General features: G+C 42.4%; 1 protein-coding gene and 1 pseudogene across 2 annotated transcripts; both read right to left on the reverse strand.

The window, feature by feature from the left end:
- Window positions 1-443: 443 nt before the first annotated feature.
- On the reverse strand, window positions 444-19168 carry LOC135539511 (negative elongation factor B-like). Of its 2 annotated transcripts, none has more exons than XM_064965427.1 (13): window positions 18758-19168; window positions 11387-11547; window positions 11181-11280; window positions 10518-10748; window positions 9871-10056; window positions 9625-9737; window positions 9418-9520; window positions 9200-9295; window positions 8369-8511; window positions 7670-7776; window positions 7417-7558; window positions 7132-7240; window positions 444-1007 (listed from the first exon to the last, which is right to left on the reverse strand). In XM_064965427.1, exons 1-13 carry the CDS (start codon window positions 18857-18859, stop codon window positions 819-821), a joined length of 1782 nt encoding a protein of 593 aa, XP_064821499.1. In that variant the 5' UTR covers window positions 18860-19168; the 3' UTR covers window positions 444-818. The 2 variants fall into 2 exon arrangements, with proteins under 2 accessions (XP_064821499.1, XP_064821504.1); XM_064965432.1 differs by lacking the exon at window positions 18758-19168 and adding an exon at window positions 17518-18040.
- A 720-nt stretch (window positions 19169-19888) lies between these two features.
- On the reverse strand, window positions 19889-26807 carry LOC135549225 (ectonucleoside triphosphate diphosphohydrolase 2-like; annotated as a pseudogene).
- Window positions 26808-27430: the final 623 nt, after the last annotated feature.

Here is a 27430-nt window from a genome sequence, read left to right on the forward strand (position 1 = left end):
CCACTCTGTGAACTTATTATTTTACTAGACAAGTCAGTTAAGAACAAATTCTTATTTTCAATGACGGCCTAGGAACAGTGGGTTAACTGCCTGTTCAGGGGCAGAATGACAGATTTTGTACCTTGTCAGCTCGGGGATTTGAACTTGCAACCTTTCGGTTACTAGTCCAATGCTCTAACTACTAGGCTATACTGGCCTACCATGTCGCGGCTGAGCTGTTCTTGCTCCTAGACGTTTCCACTTCCACAATAACAGCACTTACAGTTGACCAGGGCAGCTTTAACTGGGCAGAAATTTGATGAACTGACTTGTTGGAAACGTGGCAGCCAATGACAGTGCCACACAAAGTCACTGAGCTCTTTAGTAAGGCCATTCTACTGCCGATGTTCGTTTATGGAGATCGTAGGGGTGTCCACATACTCGTCTATATATATAGTATAAACTTTTTTAACCATTTCTAAATTAATTTATTTAAAGCTTGCGTCTCCACTGACACAATACAAACGGTACATACACACACATTGACATTCAGTCTTTATAGATCCAGTACATAAGAAAATATACTTAACAATAATTAAGCAAGACTACGTATTTCTAAAAATTAAAAAGTAATAATTCACACTGAAAAACATTGGCAACTGAGTTACATTGTTAAAGCTGGAAAACTGCTTCAAATACGACATCTTAATAAAACAAGTATTAGAAAACAAACTAAACCTTAACCATAGTACCCATAGAGGAAATTACATTTAGTCATTTTTTATGGTTTCATGAGCCAACCTAAATTCAACATGTAATATCAGCATCCTTTTTTCAGACTAATTGGTTTCCTTATTTTGCTGCTCCCTACCACCTATTCTCTCAGAGCGATGAGTGGAAGCTGTAGTGGGCACTTTAACAGGATGGAGGTCCAGGGAGGGGGCTTCGTCTGGCTGGGGAGGACTCTTCTTTTGGGCCTCCAGTTTCCCTGTCAGCTTGGTGTACAGCTCCTTTACCTGGTCACTGCTCTGTGGACACCAGACAAGCACAGAGAATGAAGAATATGGAAATACAGTAGTTATGCCACAGGGCCAGGAGCTTTCCCATGGCCCTGACTATGGGACGTGACTATGTGACCGGAGTAAACCGGAAAAACTATTTTATAAGCCACATGTAATTTTCATGTAATTTTCAGAACAGTAAAACGTAAGTTTACTTGATATAACCCCAGCTCTATGATAATATGAGTGAGGAGTCTCACAATGGGTATCGCCTGGGGGTGGAGCCAATCTCGGAAGATCCAAATCTAAGTGGCTGTAATAATACACTTTCATCTCACTTCTAAGTACAGTTGAAGTCAGAAGTCTACATACACCTTAGCCAAATACATTTTTTTTTGGACTCAGACATTTAATCCCAGTAAAAATTCCCCGTCTTAGGTCAGTTAGGATCACCACTATTTTAAGAATGTGTGTTCTTCGACTTGCAAGCCTCCCCCTTTTTCCTCCAAACATAACGATGGTCATTGTGGCCAAACAGTTCTATATTTTTTTTTTTCATCAGACCAGAGGACATTTCTCCAAAAAGTGAGATCTTTGTTCACATGTGCAGTTGCAAACTGCAGTCTGGCTTTTTTAATGGTGGTTTTGGAGCAGTGGCTTCTTCCTTGCTGAGTGGCCTTTCAGGTAATGTCGATATAGGACTCGTTTTACTGTGGATATAGATACTTTTGTACCTGTTTCCTCTAGCATCTTCACAAGGTCCTTTGCTGTTGTTCTGGGATGGATTTGCACTTTTCGCACCAAAGTACGTTCATCTCTAGGAGACAGAAAACATCTCCTTCCTGAGTGGTATGACGGCTGCGTGGTTCCATGGTGTTTATACTTGCGTACTATTGTCTGTACAAATGAACGTGGTACCTTCAGGCATTTGGAAATTGCTCCCAAGAATGAACCAGACTTGTGGAGGTCTACAATTTTTTTTGAAGTCTTTGCTGATTTCTTTTGATTTTCCCATGATGTCAAGCAAAGAGGCACTGAGTTTGAAGGTTGGCCTTGAAATACATCCACAGGTACATCTCCAATTGACTCAAATTATGTCAATTAGCCTATCAGAAGCTTCTAAAGCCATGACATAATTTTCTGGAATTTCCCAAGCTGTTTAAAGGCACAGTCAACTTAGTGTATAAACTTCTGACCCACTGGAATTGTGATACAGTAAAATAATCCGGCTAAACAATTGTTGGAAAAATTACTTGTGTCATGCACAAAGTAGATGTCCTAACCGACTAGATAAAACTATAGTTTGTTAACAAGTAATTTGTGGAGTTGTTGAAAAACTAGTTTTAATGACTCCAACATAAGTGTATGTAAACTTCCAACTTAAAATGTACATGTGGTCTTCCTTACACAGAGCGTGAGGGAAACACTGAGTCACCTCACTCATAATATCATAGACCCTGGGTTATGTCAAGTGACCTTATGTAGGTAGGCCGTCATTGTAAGTAAGAATTTGTTCTTAACTGAGTTGCCTAGTTAAATAAATAAAAATGTAGCCAACTCCAGTAGAGCTCCTAATCTCTCCAAAGCCAAGTCTAGACAGGATCAACCCTCAGAAGTCCTGACAGTAAGCACCGTATGCTCTAATGAGGGCACAGTGATGTCCAGTTGGTATGGGGGGGGGGGTAGCCCTGCATTACAGACCTCTTGAACAGAGACACTTTTGAACAATGCCCGTGACACAGCCATATGTTTGTTGGAGTGAGCACTCAGGCCCTTCAGAGGTTGTAAACCCTTGCTGTTGTATGCCAGTAAAATAGCCTCCATCATCCGATGGGATAAACACTTGCGAGAAATTGGTCCCAAGAAAGAAAGAGCAGATCGCTCTTGCATAGGGCTCTCGCCCGGACATTTAGATATGCAATGGACGTACTGGACACAAGCAGTGGAGACGCTCATCCTCCATGGAGGAAAAGGCCAGTGGGTGAAAGTTCAACAGCTGTAAAGTGAGGCGATTATAAGCACAACTTACTTCAGGCACAAAAGCGGGGTTAGGATGCAAGGTAACTAAACTTGGATGACCACAGGGCAAAGCTCAGGCACTAGTGGTGGACTGACATTGTGTGCAATTCCCCCACCTGTTTTGCAGATATAATGGCTAAAAGCAGTTTTAAACGAGATAAATAAAAATGTCCATGCTTTCCAGCGGCATGAATGGCTGCTGTGAAATGTCCTCAAGCACAGCAGAAGAGTCCCAGGATGAGACTAGCCGTTTGGGTACTGGGCACCCTTTTAAAATGACGGACAAGGTGGTACTTCTCCGCTGTACCATTGTCAAAGCCTATGTTGCAGGCCAAGTACACCTTTGCAGTGTAAAAGGCTTGTCCTTGTCCAAAAGGTCCTGCAGGAGGCAGAGTAACTCTGGATTTGAGCAAAGAAAGGGAAGGATCTGTTTCTGATCACACCGTCTATCAAACACACTGCACTTCTGGTTGTGTAGTGCGAGTGTTGATGGGGCTGTAAATGCTCTGAAGTCTCCACGACTTTCAGCGGCAGGCCTGTCGCATTAAGATTAATCGTCTCATGGGCCAGGACTAAAGAGCCCCAATGTTCAGATTGCGATGGAAAATCATTCTGTTCACTTGGGTCAGCAGATTGCGTACCGGTAGTTGCCAGGGCTGGTCGAACAGGAGTGACAGATCTGCTAACCATAGCCATCCTGGCCAGAAAAGGGCTATCAGGATGAGAGACCACTGCTGTTCTGACTGGAGAGAATCAGACAGAGGGGGGAAATGCGTAAAGCTGTACTCTTGGCCATGGTTGTGCCAGCGAGTCTACCCCTAGTAGCGCATCATTGCTTGTCATTGAAAAGAACAGCAGGTAGTGTGCGTTTTTGTGTGATGCGATCTACAGACGCCTGTCCTAATTTCTCCCATATTCTGGCCAATATGTGGTGATGGATTCCCTCTGGACATCAAGTCCTCTCCTTTGTTCATTGGGCATGGGTCGCGCATGGGTCGTGCCTGGGGCGTAACAAATGGCGATATGCGCTGCTCCACAACAGGAGTTTGTGTGGGAGGCGCAGTGATTGGATGCCACCCTGGAGGTTGATGTATGCCACTGTAGTTCTATTGTCCTTTCTGATTAGGACGTGACAATAGGGCCAGAAGTAGAGGTCGACCGATTATGATCTTTCAATGCCGATACTGATTAAATCGGCCGAGATATATATAAATAATAATATATAAAAATATAAATAATAATAATATATAAAAATATAAATAATAATAATAATTATATATATATATATATATAGTAATGACAACTACAACAATACTGAATGAACACTTATTTGAACTTAATATAATACAAATAAAATCTATTTAGTCACAAATAAATAATGAAACATGTTCAATTTGGTTTAAATAACACAAAAACAGTGTTGGAGAAGAAAGTAAAAGTGCAATATGTGCCATGTAAAAAAAGCTAACGTTTAAGTTCCTTGCTCAGAACATGAGAACAAATGAAAGCTGGTAGTTCAATATTCCCAGTTCTTCAATATTCCCAGTTAATAAGTTTTAGGTTGTAGTTATTATAGGAATTGTGACGCGTCGACTATCTCTCTCCATACCATTTGTATTTCATATACCTTTGACTATTGGATGTTCTTATAGGTACTTTAGTATTGCCAGCTTAATCTCAGGAGTTGATAGGCTTGAAGTCATAAACAGCGTTGTGCCTCAAGCATTGCTAAGAGTTGCTCGCAAACGCGGGAAAGTGCTGTTTGAATGAATGCTTACGAGCCTGCTGCTGCCTACCACCGCTCAGTCAGACGGCTTTATCAAATCATAGACTTAATCATAATAAACACAGAAATAAGAGCTGTAGGTCATTAATATGGTTAAATCCGGAAACTATCATTTAAAAATGTATATATATTTTTTCTTTCAGTTAAATACGTAACCGTTCAGGTGGCAACCCTAAGTCTAAATATTGCTGTTACATTGCACAACCTTCAATGTTGTGTCATAATTATGTAAAATTCTGGCAAATTAGTTGACAAAGAGCCAGGCAGCCCAAACTGTTGCATATACCCTAACTCTGCTTGTACTGAACACAAAAGAAGTAACACAATTTCCCTAGTTAATATTGCCTCCAAACATGAATTTCATTTAAGTAAATATGCAAGTAAAAAAAAAAAAAAACTTCTGTGTATTTGTTTTAAGAAAGGCATTGATGTTTATGGTTAGGTACATTTGTGCAATGATTGTGCTTTTTTCGCGAATGCGCTTTTGTTAAACCATCCCCCGTTTGGCGAAGTAGGCTGTGATTTGATGATAAATGAACATGCACTGCATTGATTATATGCAAAGCATGACAAGCTTGTTAACCTAGTAATATCATCAACCATGTGCAGTTAACTCGTGATTATGTGAAGATTGTTTTTTTTATAAGGTATGTTTAATGCTAGCTAGCAACTTACCATGGCTCCTTGTAGCCACAAGGTCCTTTTCCACACTTGCGGAAATAGGCATCCTGCAAATCAACTGTAATGAACCAATAGCCTTGACGAATGAAGAGACCACACGTTTCGCCTAACATTATAGAACATGGACTTTCTCAGATAGCTGATGAGGATCCGTAGGTCCAATATGGGGTGCTGACCTACCCTTCTTGGGAACCAGGAAGTAACGAGAGTTGAAACTGCTCTGGGCTTCTGCTGCTGCTACTACTCTGATCTTCCTTTTGCTCAACAGAGTGGAGATCTCCTGCTCTAGTATTTGAGTCGCCAGTCACTACAGAAACCAACATTCTGTTCTAAGTTTGGCGGTTCTCTGGTGAACTGAAGTCGGAAGACTCTCGTAACCATGGATAGAACCCAGGGATGGAAGTGGAGCAAGTGGGTCACAGCCGTAGCACCCTGTGGTCCTCTTTTGGTTATATGTTCTGTGCTTCTGGCGAAATGCTTTGGTGCAACAGTGGTATTTATATTTGAAAAGGCAATAAAATGCACACGAACGGGGACAGTGCTTTGTGGCAATTGAAATCTTGTCTTCTGGCCTCTGATTCAACCAACAAGGGTGTTGAGGTGAACACTACGGTATGGAGGACACTCCGGGGGAGAGTGGTCTGCTCCAGCTTTTCTGTGCTTTGATATAAAAACGATCGGCCGCTGCACTGGGAACGCGCTCTGGTGGAGCAGAGTGCCCCTCCTGCAGTCTTCAGCCCGGGAGGGGGCAGGGCCAAACATCATGTGAACCATGCACTGCTCCCCTCTGCTGCTGGGGAGGGACCCCTAGGACCGTCTTCCCCCCCCTTTCCTCCAGGGGAATCGTTGGGGCAGGACCTTGAAACATCTACAGCGAATGACCGCTCGGACTCCTGTAGCTCTCCTTGACAGGCCATCAGTGAGCGGTAACGTACAGTGCCCTAACAGAGCATGCTGCGGACACATACGCCATCTGGAGGATGCTAAGCGGGCGGAGGCTAGCTGTGAGCCTCAAACCTGAGTAGATTTTGTTGTGAGCTCAATCCTCTCGACGAGAAGCTACTGTCCTATGCTTGGCGGTGGAGTCCTTCATTTTGTCCTGCTAACCTGTTCACAGGTGACAGAGGTCCAAGTCGATCGTTAGGAGAGTCGTAGAGGATCTACATCAATTCCGTGAGGAAGACGAAAGAAGTGAGATGAGAGTGCATTACGGCCACTTATATGGGAAGTGGAGTGTCTACAACAATCATGTTGTGCGATTGGATCTTCCTAGACTGGCCCCGCCCCCAAACACCCACCACCTAGTGTGAGCGACAGACAACAACAAAAAATCTACATAACCCCAATCATTGATCTTATGTGGTTAATATTACGTTTTCATGGGAAAAGTTATTTATTTAGGTGTTTCAATTAAAGATGAAAGGTTTTGTATAATTTCTGCCAGTAATTTTGAAAGCAGTGCTCATGAGCCAAAACAGATCTCTGAAAATTGTGCACAATTGGTTACATCATCATTCATTTAGTATGATATTGTGCAAATAAAACATGTAATAATCCTGCAATCGCGAATTGCAATTTATACAATGTGTTACGAATTTGTAAGTGCTCAAGATCCTGTTCAATCTCCTTTGGAACCTATTTCATGCAATATGGCAGTTTGCCCACCTGTTTTGAGGGTTCCAGGGTTTTCACTAAGGTCTCCACACAAGATGGCAGCACTTTCTGGTGAAGGTGAAGCAACAGGCGTAGGTTGTGTCTGTGGACATGGTCTTTACTGGAATACACATAAAAATATGTCAGGGTGTAATGTGAGATAAAGGTAAAATATATGACCCTTAGTACAGTACTCTACCTCAATTTCACACATTTCATAAATGTTTAGTAACATTTCCATTAATTTCAAATGCAATACTTGCAGTAATCTCCTGTATGTCCCAGGAAAAGACAGACCTGGAGAAAGAGGTGAGGAGGAAGCCATCAAACACAGCAGAGCAGAACTCTTCAGTCCCAAACTCATCAGAGAGCAAGGTGAGGTGTGCTGTCAGGAGGTGCAGGAAGATGTCCCCAAAGGCCATGTCGTTGTAGGTCTCCACTGCAGTTACATGATAGAGACAAAACAATGGTGAGAGCCAGGTTAACAACAATTTACTAACAGTATTTATTTATTTATATTAACCTGTGGCAAAACAAGTGCAGAACCTACCCAATGCGGGAAGTAACCTTTGTAAGGCATTCTTGTTCCTCTGCTTGGCAATGTGGAGTGCGTAGTACAGACCCATCTCACAAGCCACCCCGTTCTCCTGCAGGTACCTAGGGCAGGGGAGAACTTACTTTAATCAAAGAGGGTCCTTATTCAGACCTCTGTTCAAATACATGTATATTTAAACATGTTATTTAAATACTTATTTTCTGTGTATTTGAGCATTTTCAAATGATTTATAGAATTATTTTTGAAAATACTTCAATACATAGCCTACTATTTCAAAGTATTTTAAATACTTATTTCAAATAATATTTTTTAAATACCTGAGTTAAATGCATGGGAGTTTATTTGAGTCAGTGTATTTGATTATTTTCCAAAACTTTCCAAGTGCATTTCCAAATACATTACAATATTCAACTACTTGTCTTTACTTAGTTCCAAATATCTTTGAAAGTAATTTAAATGCCCTACATAGTATTTGAACCCAGGTCTGTCCTCATTAAACATATAGCAGGTTCATGTACACTGTAAATAACACTGATCATTTCAATGTATATTTTAGAATATCAATACTACTTGTTTTACATGATAATGTTCTTAATGTCAACACACATATACAAAATTGAATTACAGGCATGCCACGTCTACAAAGTTACAGTATGTCCCTTCCCCAGTGTGACATCCCATCCCAGTAACTACTTGTTGAAGTTATCAGGCAGGGCTGTGGGGTAGGAGAGGGAGGTCTTCTCCTCACTAGGGAGTTTCTGCTCTACAGTGAAGGTATAGTCGTCCACAAGTACTGACAACATGGCTGGGAGAAAACGGGTCACGACTTCCAGTTCCTAAGAGGGAAAGAATCAAATATGATGAGTCTCTGCCCTGGCTGGTTATGTCACATCTACGCCATCTAGCTGTAGTTCATTGTATTATTTTATATATATTTTTTTTACCCCTTTTTCTCCCCAATTTTGTGGTATCCAATTGGTAGTTAGTTGTCTCATCGCTGCAACTCCCGTACGGACTCAGGAGAGGCGAATGTCGAGAGCCGTGCGTCCTCCGAAACACAACCAAGCCGCACTGCTTCTTGACACAATGCCCATTTAACCCGGAAGCCAGCCACACCAATGTGTCGGAGGAAACACCGTACACCTGGCGACCGTGTCAGCGTGCACTGCGCCTGCCACAGGAGTCGCTAGTTCGATGGGACAAAGACATCCCTGGCGGCCAAACCCTCCCCTAACCCGGACGACGCTGGGCCAATTGTGCGCCACCCCATTGGTCTCCCGGTCGCGGCCGGCTGCGTCAGAGCCTGGACTCGAATCTCTAGTGGCACAGCTAGCACTGCCTTAGACCACTGCGCCACTCGGGAGGACCTAGCTGTAGTTCATTGTAAAGAGATTGTTGTGCAGAGTAGGAAAACAAACTATTGTTGCTGTGCAGCTCATAAGTAATGTAATACAGACAGGTAAACTCACTGAACAAAAATAAGTGATTATAAAATAATACTAATAGAAAGAAATGACTGCATACCAATCGAGGCTCTTTAAAGACCTGGCTGTCAATCATATCCCAAGCACCTTGTCCAAGAGACAGCATTCTGAGTAACAGCATCAGGTCTGGACTGTCCTGTTCATTCACACAGAAACATCTCTTCAGTAGTGGCAATAGGTCTCCACATAGCATCGACAGATTGTGGAAATGGTCACAAAAACATATAAGGCCACATATGACAACATTGAATGTCTTACTCTGGGTAGAGCATCCTGGCTTAGCAATTCTTGCAGGTTTCGGACCGTACTCAAAACCAGGGTGTTACAGGCAAATGGGTCACACAGTATCATGGACAGGTCCCTGGAAAGCAAGACCATTAACATTTTTGTCACATTTTTTTATTAATCCTAAAATGGTGCAATAAGACATGTTCAATCACATTTCCCCCATTCTTCTTCTCTCACCCAAGTACTTCCTCCTGTCCTTTCTTCACTCCATCCAGAAAACCTTGCAACTCCCGGGCTCGCTTGGCATCCACAAACTTCTCACGGATACAGGCATCTAAGCACCAGGTGAACTGCCAAGATATAGACGTACAGCGCTCTGCACAAGCATCCAGAACATTTGCCAACGTATTTGCATATATTTGAAATCAATACTACTCCTGTTTGCTTACAGAAGACATGCTGTACACATGAGTTAGGCCATACCTTGTGGCAGGAGTCTACTGAGCAGATCTCACTGATGTCCAGGTCATGGAGGGACATGAGCAGCTCTGCACGCAGGGTGCAGTAGTGGACATTACGAGTACGCAAGAAGAGTGTTCGCAGAAACTGGAGCACCATGTCATATAGTTTCACATTCTTCCCAATCATCTGGGTCAGTTTCAAGACTACCTAAAACAGAAAAAGGGATAGTCTCAAGCACACCCAACTCTCTCTTGAATTTACAGACTAACAAATGGTTGACTGAGGAAAAAAACTATGGACTCTTGTTATTAGGGCCGGGATGATACTTGTTAGTTTCATGGCAAGGAAACAAAACATTAAGCACATTTAACTTCTTTAGGAAAACAATCTTAAACAAACAGTTATGCTGTCATCCAGTCAATTATTTTCCAAGCTATAGGCATGCAATATGTTACATACAGCAGGTTTTTAAAGAACCAAGGATTTTGGTCTGCGTTGTGTTATCATTTTTGCCATAAAAATAATATTGTGATACTGGTATCGTCACAGCCCTACTTGTTATAATGGATGCATGGCCCTAATCATAACAAATGCTTATTGGAATGTGAACAGAATCTATTAGGAGTGAAAAAGTAATGAAAAGGTCCAGATGTACTGGGGTGGCTCACCTCTCCTTGGCGTCTTGCTTTGGGGGAGGGGCTGAAGAAGTTGTGCAGAATAGAGAGATCGCTGCTGAAAAGTGCTGCCTCCTTTGCCACGATATACTGCTTGAGCAAGGGAGAGACCTCATCTCCGAAGAGAGCCTGGTTTTCCTGCCAGATCTGCCTCTTCACCTCAACAGCACAGACCTTATACAGTTCCTTATCAGCCATCACAAGCTTCAGCTTTTTCTCTGGTACCTGTTCATAGGAACATAAACACTCAATCAGAACATTTCAAACACTGAGCTGTGGTAGAGATCAATGTGCTTTGGAGAAAGAATCATGGAAAACAAGTCACTTCTTATGGCTAATGTGATTTGCAAAGAACTATAAATTGAAAACGAAGTGCATTCACTTAAAGCTAGAATCATTAAAATTGGTGAAACTGCAACATCCGTTTGGGATATTAAAACAAAGAAGTTACTGCAAACAACAAACACGTTTTTTCCCCGCCTCGGACATCATTGCACAGGAGATTGAACAGCGGAGTACGTACCTGTTTTTACCATGCTGCTAGAGGATCCTCTCCTCTATTCCAACAACAAAACTATAACAAAGGAGCTGGGGCGAACAGTGGAGCTGTTTCCCCTAATGCAGATTGGATTTGAAGGTGGGAAGACCGAGACTTGCCTTTGGAAGATGCTTCAGCACCTGCATGACCACTGGCTGAATGGAAGGCATCTTCACCAGCGGAAAGCTCTTCTCCAGCAGCTCTTTAAGTTTACCATAACTGTAGAGGGAGCAGGAATACCCAGAAACTCAATGCCTAAAATACATGTACAATGGTTGATGACTTCTCTATGAAGACCTGCTGTTTACTAGCATAGATGTCGCACCGGTCCTCATCCTTGCCCTCCGCGATAGTGGCGACTCGCTCCATCAACTTGTCACAAAGCTCGTCAAAGACAGACTGGTGAAACTCCAACCGAGGAGTTCCGTGAAGGTCCAGGAAGGGAAGAGCTGACTGAAGAGTTGGTAACAAAATGCCATTTTCTGTCTGCAAAACAACACATCCCAGACAGACTGATGAAGGTGAGATAATAATCAATGCACTGACATGGTGGTGTTACACATTTCATAATCATTGCAGGGATAATTGTGTAATCTAACATTACTCATGGAGCCTGCTTACCAGGGTTGAGTAGGTTACTTTCGAAATGTAATCTGTTAGTTACTATTCACCTGTCTAGAAATGTAATAAGTAACCAAATTTTTTGGATTACCCAAACTCCATACCAATCTAATTACTTTCAGATTACCTTTCCCTTAAGAGCCTTTAGAAAAAGACAAAAGGATCAATGAGTCTAAATAGTGGTCTCTGACTTGTGGATCAGACTTGCTCAAGTGGAACGAACTTTAAAAAAGTGTGCCTTTTTTCATGCTGAATTGAAAAACATTCAGGAAAACAGAAAAGGTATTTCCTTCACAAATATCCTTCCTGGATTTAAAAGTAATACAAGAAGTAATGATTACAATAATTTAGCTGGTAACATAAATGATTACAGTTTAAAAAAAAATTGTAATCATTACATGTACTAGATGGTGAGCTGAAGCAAGCCATTTGCTTTAGTTTCGAAATGATCAATCTATGTCAAGAGAGGACCTGGTTTTTAGATAGTGTATGTTCCTTCTGAATAAATTTCCATTTGTTGGCAATGTCAATTCTTTGTTCTAAATACTTTTATGTTCACTAGCTGGACAGCCAAATGCTGCCGACTACTAAACTGTAAATCAATCAAAACTTGTTCAATATCCAGATACCATCTCTGCTGATCATATCTGCCAATCACATTCTCTGTGTCTAAGGTACTAAACACAGCTGGTAACAGCTCGAGAGAGAGTCTTTATTTAATTGTAATCTAACTATTTAGCTGTAAAATGACTCCCAACTTAAAATGCATTAGTCTTAGTAATGTAGCTAGCTTGTTAGTTAACTAGCTAGGTACAACAAGTAGATCATTTGCTAGTTAGCAGGAGCAGATAGCTTTAAAATCACTAGCTATGTCATTCCAGGACAAGGAGTGTTTTAGCTATCAATTTAATCCAAGTAATAATTTCAGACAAAAAAACAAATCTATAGGTTAAGTAGTGTAAAGGGAACAGTCATCAAGGCAGGACCCACTAATTTCATTCATACTGACAAATAAGAAATGCCACATTATCCCTGTCGATAGCTAGAGTAAGATGATTGGAGAGCAACCCGACTCAGACTGCTAGGATGTTCATTTTCTAGCTCACAAACTACATTCCTTTGTCGTGATCATTTATTTGACTCATATGTGGCCTGAGCACACAAATTATCCTAGACAGAAGGGAGAATACTGTAGCATGCGTTGATGACAGTTCTACAGTTTCCATCAAAGGCCCGGGCTTTTGGCATAGATGGTAAAGCTCTCATTTCTGGACTGTAACATTGTAAGATTGTGCCCGCCACAACACGTGACATATACAGCGCATTTGGAAAGTATTCAGACCCCTTGACCATTTCCATATTTTGGTGCATTACAGCCTTATTCTAAAATGGATTAAATTGTATTTGTTCCTCATCAATCTACACACAATACCCCATAATGAAAAAGCAAAAACATAAGTATTAAGTCCGTTTACTCAGTACTTTGTTGAAGCACCATTGACATCGATTACAACCTTGAGTCTTCATGGGTATGACGCTACAAGCTTGACACACCTGCATTTGGGTAGTTTCTCACATTCTTCTCTGCAGATCCTCTAAAGCTCTGTCAGGTTGGATGGGGAGCGTTGCTGCACAGCTATTTTCAGGTCTCCCAGAAATGTAAGCTCGGGTTCAAGTCCGGGCTCTCGTTGGGCCACTCAAGGACATTCAGAGACTTGACCCGAAGCCACTACGGCATTGTCTTGGCTGTATACGTAGGATCGTTGTCCTATTGGAAGGTGAACCTTCACCTCAGTTTGAGGTCCTGAGCGCTCTGGAGCAGGTTATCATCAAGGATTTCTATGCTTTGCAAAGTTCATTTGCTTTGGTCCTGACTAGTCTCCCAGTCCCTGCCGCTGAAAGACATCCTCACAGCATGATGCTGCCACCACCATAGGGATGGTGCCAGGTTTCCTCCAGACGCTTGGCATTCAGGGCAAAGAGTTCCATCATGGCATCTTGTTTCTCATGGTCAGAGTATTTAGGTGTCTTTTGACAAACTCCAAGCGGGATGTCATGTGCCTTTTACTTTGGAGTGGCCACTCTACCATGCTGCAGAGATGTTTGTCCTTCTGGAAGGTTCTCCAATCTCCACAGAGGAACTCTGGAGCTCTGTCAGAGTGACCATCGGTTTCTTGGGCACCTCTCTGACCAAGGCCCGTCTTCCCCGATTGCTCAGTTTGGCCGGGCGTCTATGTCTAGCAAGAGTCTTGGTGGTTCCAAACTTCTTCCATTTAATAATCACAGAGGCCACTGGACCTTCAACGCTGCAGAAATGTTTTGGTACCCTTCCCCAGATCTGTGCTTCGACACAATCCTGTCTCGGAACTCAGACAACTACAGACAATTCCTTCGACCTCATGGCTTGGTTTTTGCTCTGACATGCACTGTCATCTGTGGGACCTTATATAGATAGGTGTGTGCCTTTCCAAATCATGTCCAATCAATTTAATTTACCACAGGTGGACTCCAATTAAGTTGTAGAAACATCAAGGATGATCAACGGAAACAGGGTGCAACTGAGCTCATTCGACTCTCATAGCAAATGGTCTAAACATTTCAAAAAGCCTGTTTTTCCTTTGTCATTATAGGGTAGTGTGTATAGATTGCTGAGGATTTTATTTTAAATCAATTTTACAATAAGGCTGGAAAAAGGAAAAGTTTAGAGTAGTTTCCAAAGTATGGTTGGTTACGCTATATTTAGATAATTCAAATACTGCCTGAGACACCTTTGCTATTTGTCTCTGTACTCAATAAATGGTGAAACACTATTTGGGATTGTGTTTGAATGCATATGCATGAAATGTACATTATGGAAACATTCCTCACACCCAGTCATAGTTACTAGAATAATAAATAATTGTTAATAACCTTCTAAAAGTTTATGGTGCCAAAGTTACTAACCACCTAAATATACTCGCATTCACTGAACATTTAGTATTTGCAACTCAAACAATTTCCCAAATGCTTTTTCTATAATCCTACCGACCCTTTATCATTCTCCATATCTTACATTCCAATGCATCCAACATTATGCATACCCACTATGGGATTGGGCAGCTGCTATTTGACAACTGATCTAGTTTAGAAATCAAACTCTGATTATATTATTGCAAGGCACATTGTACAGCTGTTTTTAGAGAGGATTGTATTTCAAGGTATGCCATGTGTGTAGGTTATGCCATATTTATTGGTTAATACACATATGCAGCTGTCATTGTTAAACCTTCATTCTAGCATACATGACACACACATCTTTCCATCGACATGCTTTTATTTCAGTTTCTATGCAAATTATATAATTGAATGTTTCTTTAAGCCTGCAGCTAAACTCAGCAAAACAATAAGCGTCCTCAATGTCAACTGCGTTTATTTTTAGCAAACTTAACGTGTAAATATTTGTATGAACATAACAAAATTCAACAACAGACAAACTGAACAAGTTCCACAGACATGTGACTAACAGAAATTGTATAATTTGTCCCTGAACAAAGGGGGGGGGGGGGGGGGTGTCAAAATCAAAAGTAACATTCAGTATCTGGTGTGGCCACCAGCTGCATTAAGCACTGCAGTGCATCTCCACCTCATGGACTGCATCAGATTTGCCAGTTCTTGCTGTGAGATGTTACCACACTCTTCCACCAATGCACCTGCAAGTTCCCAGACATTTCTGGGGGGGAATCCAACAGGTCCCAGACGTGCTCAATGGGATTTAGATCTGGGCTCTTCGCTGGCCATGGCAGAACACGGACATTCCTGTCTTGCAGGAAATCACGCACAGAACGAGCAGTATGGCTGGTGGCATTGTCATGCTGGAGGGTCATGTCAGGATGAGCCTGCAGGAAGGGTACCACATGAGGGAGGAGGATGTCTTCCCTGTAACGCACAGCGTTGAGATTGCAGGCAATGACAACAAACTCAGTCTGATAATGCTGTGACACACTGCTCCAGACCATGGCAGACCTTCCATCTCCAAAATCGATCCCGCTCCAGAGTACAGGCCTCGGTGTAACGCTCATTCATTCGACAATAAACGCGAATCCGACAATCACCCCTGGTGAGACAAAACCGCGACTCGTCAGTGATGAGCACTTTTTACCAGTCCTGTCTGGTCCAGCGACGGTGGGTTTGTGCACATAGGCAACATCGTTGCCGGTGATGTCTGGTGAGAACCTGCCATACAACAGGCCTACAAGCCCTCAGTCCAGCCTCTCTCAGCCTATTGCGGACAATCTGAGCACTGATGGAGGGATTGTGCGTTCCTGGTGTAACTCGGGCAGTTGTTGCCATCCTGTACCTGTCCCGCAGGTGTGATGTTCGGATGTACCAATCCTGCGCAGGTGTTGTTACATGTGGTCTGCCACTGCGAGGCCCATCAGCTGTCCATCCTGTAGCGCTGTCTCAGACGTCTCACAGTAGGCGTCTCAATGGCCACATCTGCAGTACTCATGCGTCCTTGCAGCATGCCTAAGGCACATTCACGCAGATGAGCCGGGACCCTGGGCATCTTTCTTTTCATCAGTAGAAAGGACTCTTTAGTGTCCTAAGTTTTCATAACTGTGACCTTAATTGCCTACCGTCTAAGCTGTTAGTGTCTTAACGTACGTTCCACAGGTGCATGTTCAATCATATTTATGGTTCATTGAACAAGCATTTGAAACAGTATTTAAACCCTTTACAATGAAGATCTGTGAAGTTATTTGGATTTTTACGAATTATCTTTGAAAGACAGGGTCCTGAAAAAGGGACATTCATTTTTTTGCTGAGTTTAGTTACATGAAATGAGACAATCGTGCCAAAACATTGAAATTAAATTCACTGACAGAGATAGATAATGAAACACTAGCTTCCTGAGCAGGTACATTGACAATATTAGCTGGCTAGGCAACTGTAACATTGGCTTGCTTTCACTAAATTGGCTAAATGGTCACCGGAGTTACCTCTTCATATGATCAAGAGCTATACGTTGTATCAAACAAAACAAAATCTTTGGAAATAACAGAAAACATAGCATCATTAACGCGCCTGACATATCTTCTTTAGTAGGACCATTATTGTTCTAGTGAAGGTGGAGCAATACTTTTCAATGACATTATGAAGAATGAATCAAAACAGGCCTGGCTGCGCTTCGGGCTGTTGCACACACAAAGACAGAACCGGCATGCATACATGACACACACCATAAAATAATGCACTGTTTACCGACTTATGGTAGCCAACACGCTATAACCAATAGTGACAACAACAGTGTCACATCAAAGGTGACAGGCTTATGGTGCTGAAAGGACAGCAACCGTAATACCTTTGCACCCCATGGGTCAAACACAGACACTACTGATAGACCGGAGACAGCAGACACACACAGAATCAAATGTTAAAGTTAAAGAATAGGCAGCCCATTCACTCCATTAGGCCCCATGAAATCATATCAATAAAGTTTAAATGTAACAACGTTTCTCAGTTTCTTTTCAAAGAGATAGCTAACAGCAAGTGCTGCAACAAAAAACAGTGCCACGAACCAGATGATGATCATTTGTAAACAAAGATTGAAAGTCAATCTTGAAAAGGGTGAGGCTAACAAACATCTACCCTTAAAGTTGATAACAGCTGCTGCAGCCGCAATTTTCACACTACTACAACACCTGCTAGCTAACATTACTAGCGTTAACATGGAAAAACTACTGCTTGCAACACTGATTATTTTCTCTTGCTCTCCACAAACCCCAGGTGCCTTATTTAGATTATAAACGGTTCACCAACATAATTAGAGCATTACAAATAAAAGTTGTGTCCTACCCGTGGTATACGGTCTGATATACCACATATTTCAGCCAATCACAACATCCGCATTGAGTTAAAGGGTAGAGCAGCCGCTTTCAAGGAGCGCGACTAACGCGGAAGCTTCTAAGAAACCCCGCTATGCCCTCCGACGAACCATCAAACAGGGAAAGCGTCAATGCAGGACTAAGATCGAATCGTACTACACCGGCTCCGATGCTCGTCGGATTCCATTGCAAAACGTTGTGATGGACTCTCCTGGGGTGCATTCTTTGAACCAATTCTGTTTCTAAACGTTTTGCAACAGGAACAGTTTACTCCAAATTCTCTTCAACATCATATAAAAGCTGTTGTGTTCTTAAACGGAAGTAGTGGTTATTTTTAAATTGTATGGATTCCACGTGTTGCCATTCCAATCTGAGTAATCTGCGAAGTGTTCGGCACAAATTGCACATCTTAATGATCGATTCTTCCCTGCTCTAAAGCGGAGAAGTCTGCAGGGTTCTGTCTTCCAGACGCTGTTGCGAAATGTGTCTTATACAGAAGCAAATGGAACGGGGAGGGACCTAACTGAATTTGTCCAATTGAAACTCCGTTTGGCTGTTAAATTGTAAACGGTTTCCGTAATGAATACACCCCGGAACCCAACAGCGTTAGGATTAAACGCTTCTGTTAAAAGACGAAACAGAATCGGTGTAATGAATACACCACTGGTTTTCGTTGCAAAACGTTTTCCGTTTGAAATCCACGACTTTAGAGCACTTTGACATCATACAGGGGTTGGCCGTCATTGTAAATAATAATTTGTTCTTAACCGACTTGCCTAGTTTTTTTTCTAGTTAAATAAAGGCTCGGGTCCACGCGCATGCGCACTCATATTTTGGAGAAATTAGAAGGCGCGAATAGAAAGAATTGTTCTAAATAACTCCAGCAGCGTGTTTACTTTGGAAATTAAGTTACCTACGTTTACTGAAGCCATTCCCAAACAAAATTCCCCCAGTGGGGTGATTTAATGAACGATTAATTCAGGGCGACCGTGGAAGCGCTGCCGAACGATGCCCTGTGTCATTGCTAGCTAACATTAACTGACTAGCTAACGTTATTTGAATGACCTACGTTGACTAACCACTGACTTAACTGATATTTATAGTAACCAATGAGCACAATACATAGTTTGAACCACTGTACTGTCGATACGCTACTATCAACATGCTTTTAGTCCTGTTTTATCTAGCTGTTAGCTTGCTAGTTAGCTTACCTGAAACTGGTCAATGGCTTTCAGAGGCTCTGTGCAGTTGGTCAGTGTTTCTTTTAGATCCTCTCCATTAGATATCCCAAGCTCAGGCAGGCCCGCAAACATTGTATTGTGTTCAATAGAACTAGCTATATTAATCAAATAAACACAGGGCTAATAATACAATACGTTCATGAATGAATGACAAGTTCTCAACGTTGGTTCTTCTTGGCAAACCAAAGATTATGAATAAATAAAGATTACCACCAGAAAAAGCACGTTCCGGTCTACATAACTGAGTGTGTATCCCATAGAAGCTGGGTCTGGTCTACTTAGGGTGCATTCGTAAATTGTCTCCAGTGTGTCAGAGTGCGCCGCTCTGGGGTTGTTTGTAAATTCGGTCGCTGTTAAATGATCAGTTTAGAGCGCACACTGGAAGCTCTGACGGAGAAGGGTTGATCCGAGAGTTTTGACCTCACAACGGCAATCAAACACCCAAGCTCACTGGCTAAAGTTGGCAAGCTTGCTCGCTACTTCCAGACAAACAAGGGAACACCTCACTGACCATGTTACTCGCCCAAGCAGAGTTGTCTTGGCTGTTTTCATGTTATATATCAAATGTTATTTCTCACATGCGCCGAATACAACAGTGAAATGCTTACTTATACAAGCCCTTAACCAACAATGCATTTTAAGAAAATGCACCAAAAAAGTAAGAGATAAGAATAACTAATTAAAGAGCAGCAGTTAATAACAATAGTAGCGCTATATACAATAGGTAGCGGTGTCGAGGTAATATGAAAATGTAGGTGGAGTTATTAAAGTGACTATGCATAGAAAATGAAAGTAGCAGAAGCATAGAAGGGGGGGGGTGGGGGGGGGAATACAAATAGTCAGGGTAGCCATTTGATTAGCTGTTCTGGAGTCTTATGGCTTGGGGGTAGAAGACTTGGTGCTCTGGTACTGCTTGCCGTGCAGTAGCAGAGAGAACAGTCTATGACTAGGGTGGCTGGAGTCTATGACAATTTAAAGGGCCTTTCCTCTGACACCGCCTGGTATAGAGGTCCTGGTTGGCAGGAAGGTTGGCCCGTTGATATACTAGGCCGTACGCACGACCCTCTGTAGTGCCTTGCGGTCGGAGGCCGAGCAGTTGCCTTACCAGGCAGTGATGCAACCCGTCAGGATGCTCTCGATGGTGCAGCTGTAAAACCTTTTGAGTATCCGAGGACCCATGCCAAATCTTTTCACCGACAACGATTGGACAGCCTATAGGGAGGAGGTCAGAGACCTGGCCATGTGGTGCAAGTGTAACAGATGTGAAACGGCTAGCTTAGTTAGCGGTGCACACTAAATAGCGTTTCAATCAGTGACGTCACTTGCGAGGGGACGGTCTAAAGTTATACTGTTACACAAGAATAACAACCTCTCCCTCAACGTGATCAAGACAAAGGAGATGATTATGGACTACAGGAAAAGGAGGACCGAGCACCCCCATTCTCATCGATGGGGCTGTAGTGGAGCAGGTTGAGAGCTTCAAGTTCCTTGGCGTCCACATCACCAACAAATTAACATGGTCCAAGCACACCACGACAGTAGTGAAGAGGGCAACGACCAAACCTATTCCTATTCTAATCGTTGTCAGTGATCAGGCCTACCATTGTTGTGTCATCGACAAACTTAATGATGGTGTTGGAGTCCTGCCTGGCCGTGCAGGCATGAGTGAACAGGGAGTACAGAAGGGGACTGAGCACACACCCCTGAGGGGCCCCCGTGTTGAGGATCAGCGTGGCGGATGTGTTGTTACCTACCCTTACCACCTTGGGGCGGCCCTTCAGGAAGTCTAGGATCCAGTTGCAGAGGGAGGTGTTTAGTCCCAGGGTCCTTAGCTTAGTGATGAGCTTTGAGGGCACTATGGTGTTGAACGCTAAGCTGTAGTCAATGACTAGGATTCTCACATACAGTTGAAGTCGGAAGTTTACATACACTTAGGTTGGAGTCATTAAAACTTGTTTTTCAACCACTCCACAAATTTCTTCTTAACAAACTATAGTTTTGGAAAGTCGGTTTCGGAGATCTACTTTGTGTATGATACAAGTCATTTTTCCAAAAATTGTTGACAGACATATTATTTCACTTATAATTCACTGTATCACAATTCCAGTGGGTCAGAAGTTTACATACACAAAGTTGACTGTGCCTTTAAACAGCTTGGAAAAATTCCAGAAAATGATGTCATGGCTTTAGAAGCTTCTGATAGACTAATTTATATCATTTGAGTCAATTGGGGTGTACCTGTGGATGTATTTCAAGGTCTACCTTCAAACTCAGTGCCTCTTTGCTTGACATCATGGGAAAATCAAAAGAAATCAGCCAAGACCTCAGAAAAACATTTGTAGACCTCCACAAGTCTGGCTCATCCTTGGAAGCAATTTCCAAATGCTTGAAGGTACCATGTTCATCTGTACAAACAATAATAGGCAAATATAAACACCATACGACCACGCAGGCAGCCGTCATACCACTCAGGAAGGAGACGCATTCTGTCTCCTAGAGATGAACGTATTTTGGTGCGAAAAGTGCAAATCAATCCCAGAACAACAGTAAAGGACCTTGTGAAGGTGATGGAGGAAACGGGTACAAAAGTATCTATATCCACCGTAAAACGAATCCTATATCGACATTACCTGAAAGGCCGCTCAGCAATGTCCTTTGTTCTGATGAAACAAAAATAGAACTGTTTGGCTCTAATGACCATCGTTATGTTTGGAGGAAAAAGGGGGAGGCTTGCAAGCCAAAGAACATAATCCCAACCGTGAAGCTCGGGGGTGGCAGCATCATGTTGTGGGGGTGCTTTGCTGCAGGAGGGACTGGTGCACTTCACAAAATAGATGGCATCATGAGGAGGAAAATTATGTGGATATATTGAAGCAACATCTGAAGACATCAGTCAGGAAGTTAAAGCTTGGTCGCAAATGGGTCTTCCAAATGGACAAAGACCCCAAGCATACTTCCAAAGTTTTGGCAAAATGGCTTAAGGACAACAAAGTCAAGGTATTGGAGTGGCCATCACAAAAGCCTTGCCTCAATCCTATAGAAAATGTGAGGGTAGAACTGAAAAAGCATGTGCGAACAAGGAGGCCTACAAACCTGACTCAGTTACACCAGCTCTGTCAGGAGGAATGGGCAAAAATTCACCCAACTTATTGGGGGAAGCTTGTGGAAGCTTCCCCCAATAAGGGAATTTTTACTGCGATTAAATGTCAGGTATTGTGAAAACTGAGTTTAAATGTATTTGGCTAAGGTGCATGTAAATTTCAACTGTAGGTGTTCCCTTTGTCCAGGTGTGAAAGGGCAGTGTGGAGTGCAACAGAGATTGCATCATCCGTGGATCTGTTGGTGCGGTATGCAAATTGGAGTTTCTAGGATAATGGTGTTGATGTGAGCCATGACCAGCCTTTCAAAGCAATTCATGGCTTCAGACCTGAGTGCTACAGGTCGGTAGTCATTTAGGCAGCTTACCTTAGTGTTCTTGGACATAGGGACTATGGTGGTCTGCTTAAAACATGTTGGTATTACAGACTCAGACAGGTAGAGGTTAAACATGTGAGGGAAGACACTTGCCAGTTGGTCAGCCCATGATCTGAGTACACGTCTTGGTAATCCAACTGGCCCTGCGGCCTTGTGAATGTTGACCTGTTTAAAGGTCTTACTCACATTGGCTGTGGGGAACCTGATCACACCGTCATCTGGAACAGCTGATGCTCTCATGCATGTTTTAGTGTTACTTGCCTCGAAGCGAGCATAGGAAGTGATTTAGCTCGCCTGGTAGGCTCGTGTCACTGGACAGCTCTTGGCTGTGCTTCCCTTTGTAGTCTGTAATAGTTTGCAAGCCCTGCCACATCCGACGAGCATCGGAGCAAGTGTCATACGCTTCGATTTTAATCCTGTATCGACGCTTTGCCTGTTTGATGGTTCGGAAGCCATAGCAGGATTTCTTATAAGCTTCCGTGTTAGAGTCCCACTCCTTGAAAGCAGCAGCTCTACCCTTTAGCCCAGTGTGAATGTTTCCTGTAATTCATGGCTTCTGGTTGGGGACTATACGTACAGTTACAGTCACTAACATATAGTTCGTTAGCGACTTACTGTGCTGCTGGCAATATTTAATTACTTTTTTTTTGCCGACATTTACTGACACTGGTCAGATTCAACAGGTGTTTTTAAATTCATAATTTATTCTAGGCTCTGGCACACTCAAAGTGAGTGCTCTGAAATCAGAGTAGATAGAGTGAATTTATGTTGACTTTCATTGAACCAGGAAAGAAAACAGAGAGTTGGGTGCCTCTCCTCATCTTCTGTCTCTGACCATTGTTACGGGGAAACGTTTTCAAGCCACTTCAATAACGAGTTTAGGAGAGCATTTTAGCTAACCCTAATCCTTTTCCTATGTCTCCTAACCTACCACTTTAATTATCCTAACCTACTGCTTAAATTCTCCTAACCTGCCACAAAAAAAGTAACACACTAGCATCACTACTCTGGCCAGTTCTGACTTAGAATATGTGGACAACTACAAATACCTAGGTGTCTGGTTAGACTGTAAACTCTCCTTCCAGACTCATATTAAACATCTCAGCCGAGCCCAGCAGTTCAGTGCATTACCTCCTGGAAGCTCATGTTGCAGACAGTGCGGACGGCTCCCTCCAGTATAATGGGAGACGTGAAAGTGATGCCAGTTGTGCGCTTCAGGAACACGAGTGTATAAGAAAGCAGAGAAGGTCTGTGGAGAGGAGGATACAAGAGATTGCTCAATCTGCCCCTTGACATCAGAGCAATAAACAGACAATTATCTTGTCCCATAAATATCATGAGGCTGTGGGCTGTTTGTCTACATGCTTTGGCTTACAGTGAACAAGCCTATGAATGAAAATGGAAAAATAGCTTATTATTCTGACAGAACTTCTGAAAAGAAATTAATCTGATTGTTAAATAGCTTGAACCAAAGTATGTTAAAAAAATATTAGGATATTATGTACATTTGAATAAAAAATGGGATCAATTCTAAGAAACAGTGAACCATAGATTGAACCTGTGATTGATCTTCAAGTGTAATCCCTGCATGGGGATCCTCCTCACCATGAAGCTGCTCCATCAAAGGAGCACTTGGAGAAAGAAGAGCTTGGACATATTGCCAAGGCACTGCTGGTAATTCCCAGTGCCCATGACTGTCAGGGAGACTTGGGGGCTGTAGGGAGAGGGCCTTTGGTCTGCCGTGCATGGGGAGTCAAACACCTTGTCCAGCTTCATGGAGACATTGAAACCTGCTGGATAGTAGGGGTGTGATATATGGGGCCCAGCACGTTGAGTCTGAGAGACAAAGCAGACTTAAGACAGCTCTGTAGTCATATCGTGATAAGTGCCTATACAGTATGCACTATTTTAGCCTAACATTGTTCTATTGTTTTAGCATTACTATGCACTTTGGTTTGTGATGTACTCAATCAATCTGCATTTGTGATACTACTGTGTTTTAAGAGAGCGTTAGTTACCTTGACCAAGTGAGCCAGCAGTCTGCGTAAGACCTGGTCCCTGCCGTAGCACAGGAAGCTCTGTGTGTAGGGGTGACCGTCTCGACCATAAAGACATAGATCCAAGACGTTACTCTTATCCTCCACCACGTCTGTGGTCTCAAAGGTAATCTGAGTGGAGGCGCCTCCGAAGTCCAGAGCACCCACTGTATCTCTGCCAGGACTAAGCCAACGCCCCACAAAGCCTTACCAAATGGCAAAAGAAAGAATGAGAAGGAAATGACAAGGGCCAGTTTGTCTTGAGAAACAATGAAAACAAACCAATGTTTCTAATTCATCATTCTTCATGGCCAACACTGCTTAACATTCATTCCTCAGTGTTCTTGAATAGCTCTGATGCCGGATCTGAAACTGTGAAAACTTCACCTTGATAAAGTTGTCTAACAGGTAGTTGACAGTGACCCTGCCATATGCCCCCTCCTCCTGTCCACTCAAGATGGTCTCCCCTCTGAAGTCAAAAGGATAGGTACGCAATTTGCTGCCTACGTCCTTCAGTATCTGCTCTGACTCTGTGGGGTTGGATATACTGTGGGAAAGAGAGAGAAAAGAGGGGACAGAACGAGACAAAAAATGTATACAAATGTTGTCATTAGCCAACATATTGTAAAGCCCTTCTAATGTGGTAACTCACATAAACCATGAACAGAAGATGCTACGATACTGTGCATCTGATCTGAAATTACATCTAATGTTATGGTGTGCATCTCCACTCACTTCAGTACCCTCATACCGGCTGTGGCTCCCAGATACACAGGAGTGAGGCGGTGTCTGGATTTGGGGATATTCTGCAAAGCCTATTCCAGACCGGGTTCCAGACTGCTCCCTGCACCCCTTTGTTCCCCTGCATAGCTGGATATCCCTCCCCCTGAGTAGGTAGACATTCAATAAAATATAATGCAATAAAATACAATACAATACAATATTAATCAGAATATGAATACCCCAAAGTGTATATGTAATTTCTGCAAATTTTGACTTGTGCATGACCTTTTCTTTCATGTCAGCAAGAAATGTAAACTTACTGTATCTGAATGGATGCAATACAATTTCAGGAGTTTTTCTATGATTACTTGCCCAACTGAAACCAAACTTATGAAATAGAGGAAGAACTGAAGAGGGCATACAGTGTAGATGGCAATAGAAAAGAACCGGAACACTCAGTTAAGAATCCCATTTACGCAAAACATAACTGTTTGGTAAATCCGACCACAACTCTATCCTTCTGATTCCTGCTTACAAGCAAAAATTAAAGCAGGAAGCACCAGTGACTCGGTCTATAAAAAAGTGGTCACATGAAGCAGATGCTAAACTACAGGACTGTTTTGCTAGCACAGACTGGAACATGGAGTACACCACATCAGTCACTGGTGTCGTGTCTTTACTATCATTAAATGAAGACTGTCAGGATTTGGCCAGGGTTGTTCCGGGTTTTGGTCACTAGATACCCCCATTGTGCTTTTTGACCTTATGTTTTTTCCCTTGTTCCCCATTATTATTTGCACCTGTACCTCGTTTCCCCTGATTGTATTTAAACCCTTAGTTTCCCTCAGTTCTGTGCTCTGTGTTTGTATGTTAGCACCCAGCCCTAGTGTTCTGTGTTTTCCTGTCGATTCCGGTGGATGCTCTTGTGGAATTCTGTTTTTGTTTTTGAATGTCTCTTGAGGCTTTTTTGTGCTATTCCTACCACCTTTTGGATTTGCCATTTTTGTATTTAAGGACTTCTCCTTTTTACTTTATTAAATACACCGTCTTAAGTACTGCTGTGTCTGCCTCATCTTCTGGGTTCTGCTGACTATTCGTGGCTCAGTTGGTCAAGTGACTGTTTCTCACTCCGGAGACCCAGGTTCGTAACCGGGTCCTGACAGAAGACTTTTAGTTTTTATCAAAGATTCTCTGTAATTAGTATTACGCGATTAAACTGATTAATCATGTAACTGTAACCAGGTAGTCGGAACACCAAGGAAAATATTCAGATTACAAAGTTATATATTTTCATATCTGATCAATGGTCTTCTGAATTAATGAATTATTTATTTTACCTCACGTTAGTCTCATTCCAAACGTTGTAAATTGTTGGTTATCTGCACGAACCCAGTCTTCACTATGAGTCATCCATAAATCAATTGTTCTAAATAATTTATTAACTAACTAAACAATCACAGAAGTGCACACACAAACAAACAAAGTAAATATGGTTACAAGAAATGATAGGGGAATGTGCCCTAGTGGGCTATACCGGCATAGTGGCTTGTTAGACAAAAGGGGAGTGGGGGTCAGCTGAGAAGTCAAGACAGAGTTAATAATTATAACAATTGAAATGCTAATCCTACATGAACACTCACTCATTCGGGAACAATTGCAATCAATATATATATTTACGCTCAGTATGTCGTCGGGATCTTTTGAAAAGTTTGTTTCTGTTAGAGAGTGTCCGTCCTCTCTCTCTCTGTCGTGGTTAGAATGAATAGTTCAGAGTGACATTCATTCATATCGTTATAGAATGTGTTTCGGCTGTTGTCGGTCTTCCCGTTCAATGATACCAAATTCCTAGCTGCAGACTAGTAATTAATATCAAAGACTTGTTCTTATTCTGTCGGTATTGATAGTCTAAGAGTTTAACCACGTGGGATGGTTAAAAGATTCAGCAGTCTGGTCTCCACCTTCGCCCTCTCGTTTTCGAGGTAAGCTGGTCTGCAACCTTTGTCCTCTCGTAATTGAGAGAAACATGGTCTGTTGAGAAATTCTCAAAGTGGGGTTTTTATTCGGAACATCGAAAAGGGCTGTCTCATGACACCCGGTCCTGTCTGTACCCCTGGGGGCGTGCCAAGGACTTAGTGAAACTTTTTAGGGAATTGGAGTTTCCTTCATTAAACAGTCACATTACACAATTTTACAAACAGTATCATCATCACTCATCATCTTATACAACAATTAGATGTAAATCTCATGTCTGAGGCTATTATATAAACAGCGTTATGGTAATGTGGCCGTATTGTCTCCTATGAGTTTCACCAAATTGTACCAAACGGACCAGTTCATAGCTGGATTCGAAACCGATCTTTTATACCTTCTCTGGAACATAAATGTTGTTCGGACCTCAAGTTCTGTGAGG

Source organism: Oncorhynchus masou, chromosome 1 (assembly GCF_036934945.1).
Source record: "Oncorhynchus masou masou isolate Uvic2021 chromosome 1, UVic_Omas_1.1, whole genome shotgun sequence".
NCBI classification, from domain to species: Eukaryota; Metazoa; Chordata; class Actinopteri; order Salmoniformes; family Salmonidae; genus Oncorhynchus; species Oncorhynchus masou.

Bases quoted from the DNA above. Each gene is read 5' to 3' on its own strand.
- LOC135539511 (XM_064965427.1), bottom strand. From the start codon at position 18,859: ATGTTTGCGGGCCTGCCTGAGCTTGGGATATCTAATGGAGAGGATCTA. The intron at 9,296-9,417 runs GTAAGACATTCA...GTGAATGAACAG, and splicing joins GCCAGGATGCTCTACCCAGA to GACAGTCCAGACCTGATGCT. The intron at 8,512-9,199 runs GTATGCAGTCAT...TTTCCCTCTTAG, and splicing joins TCTTTAAAGAGCCTCGATTG to GAACTGGAAGTCGTGACCCG.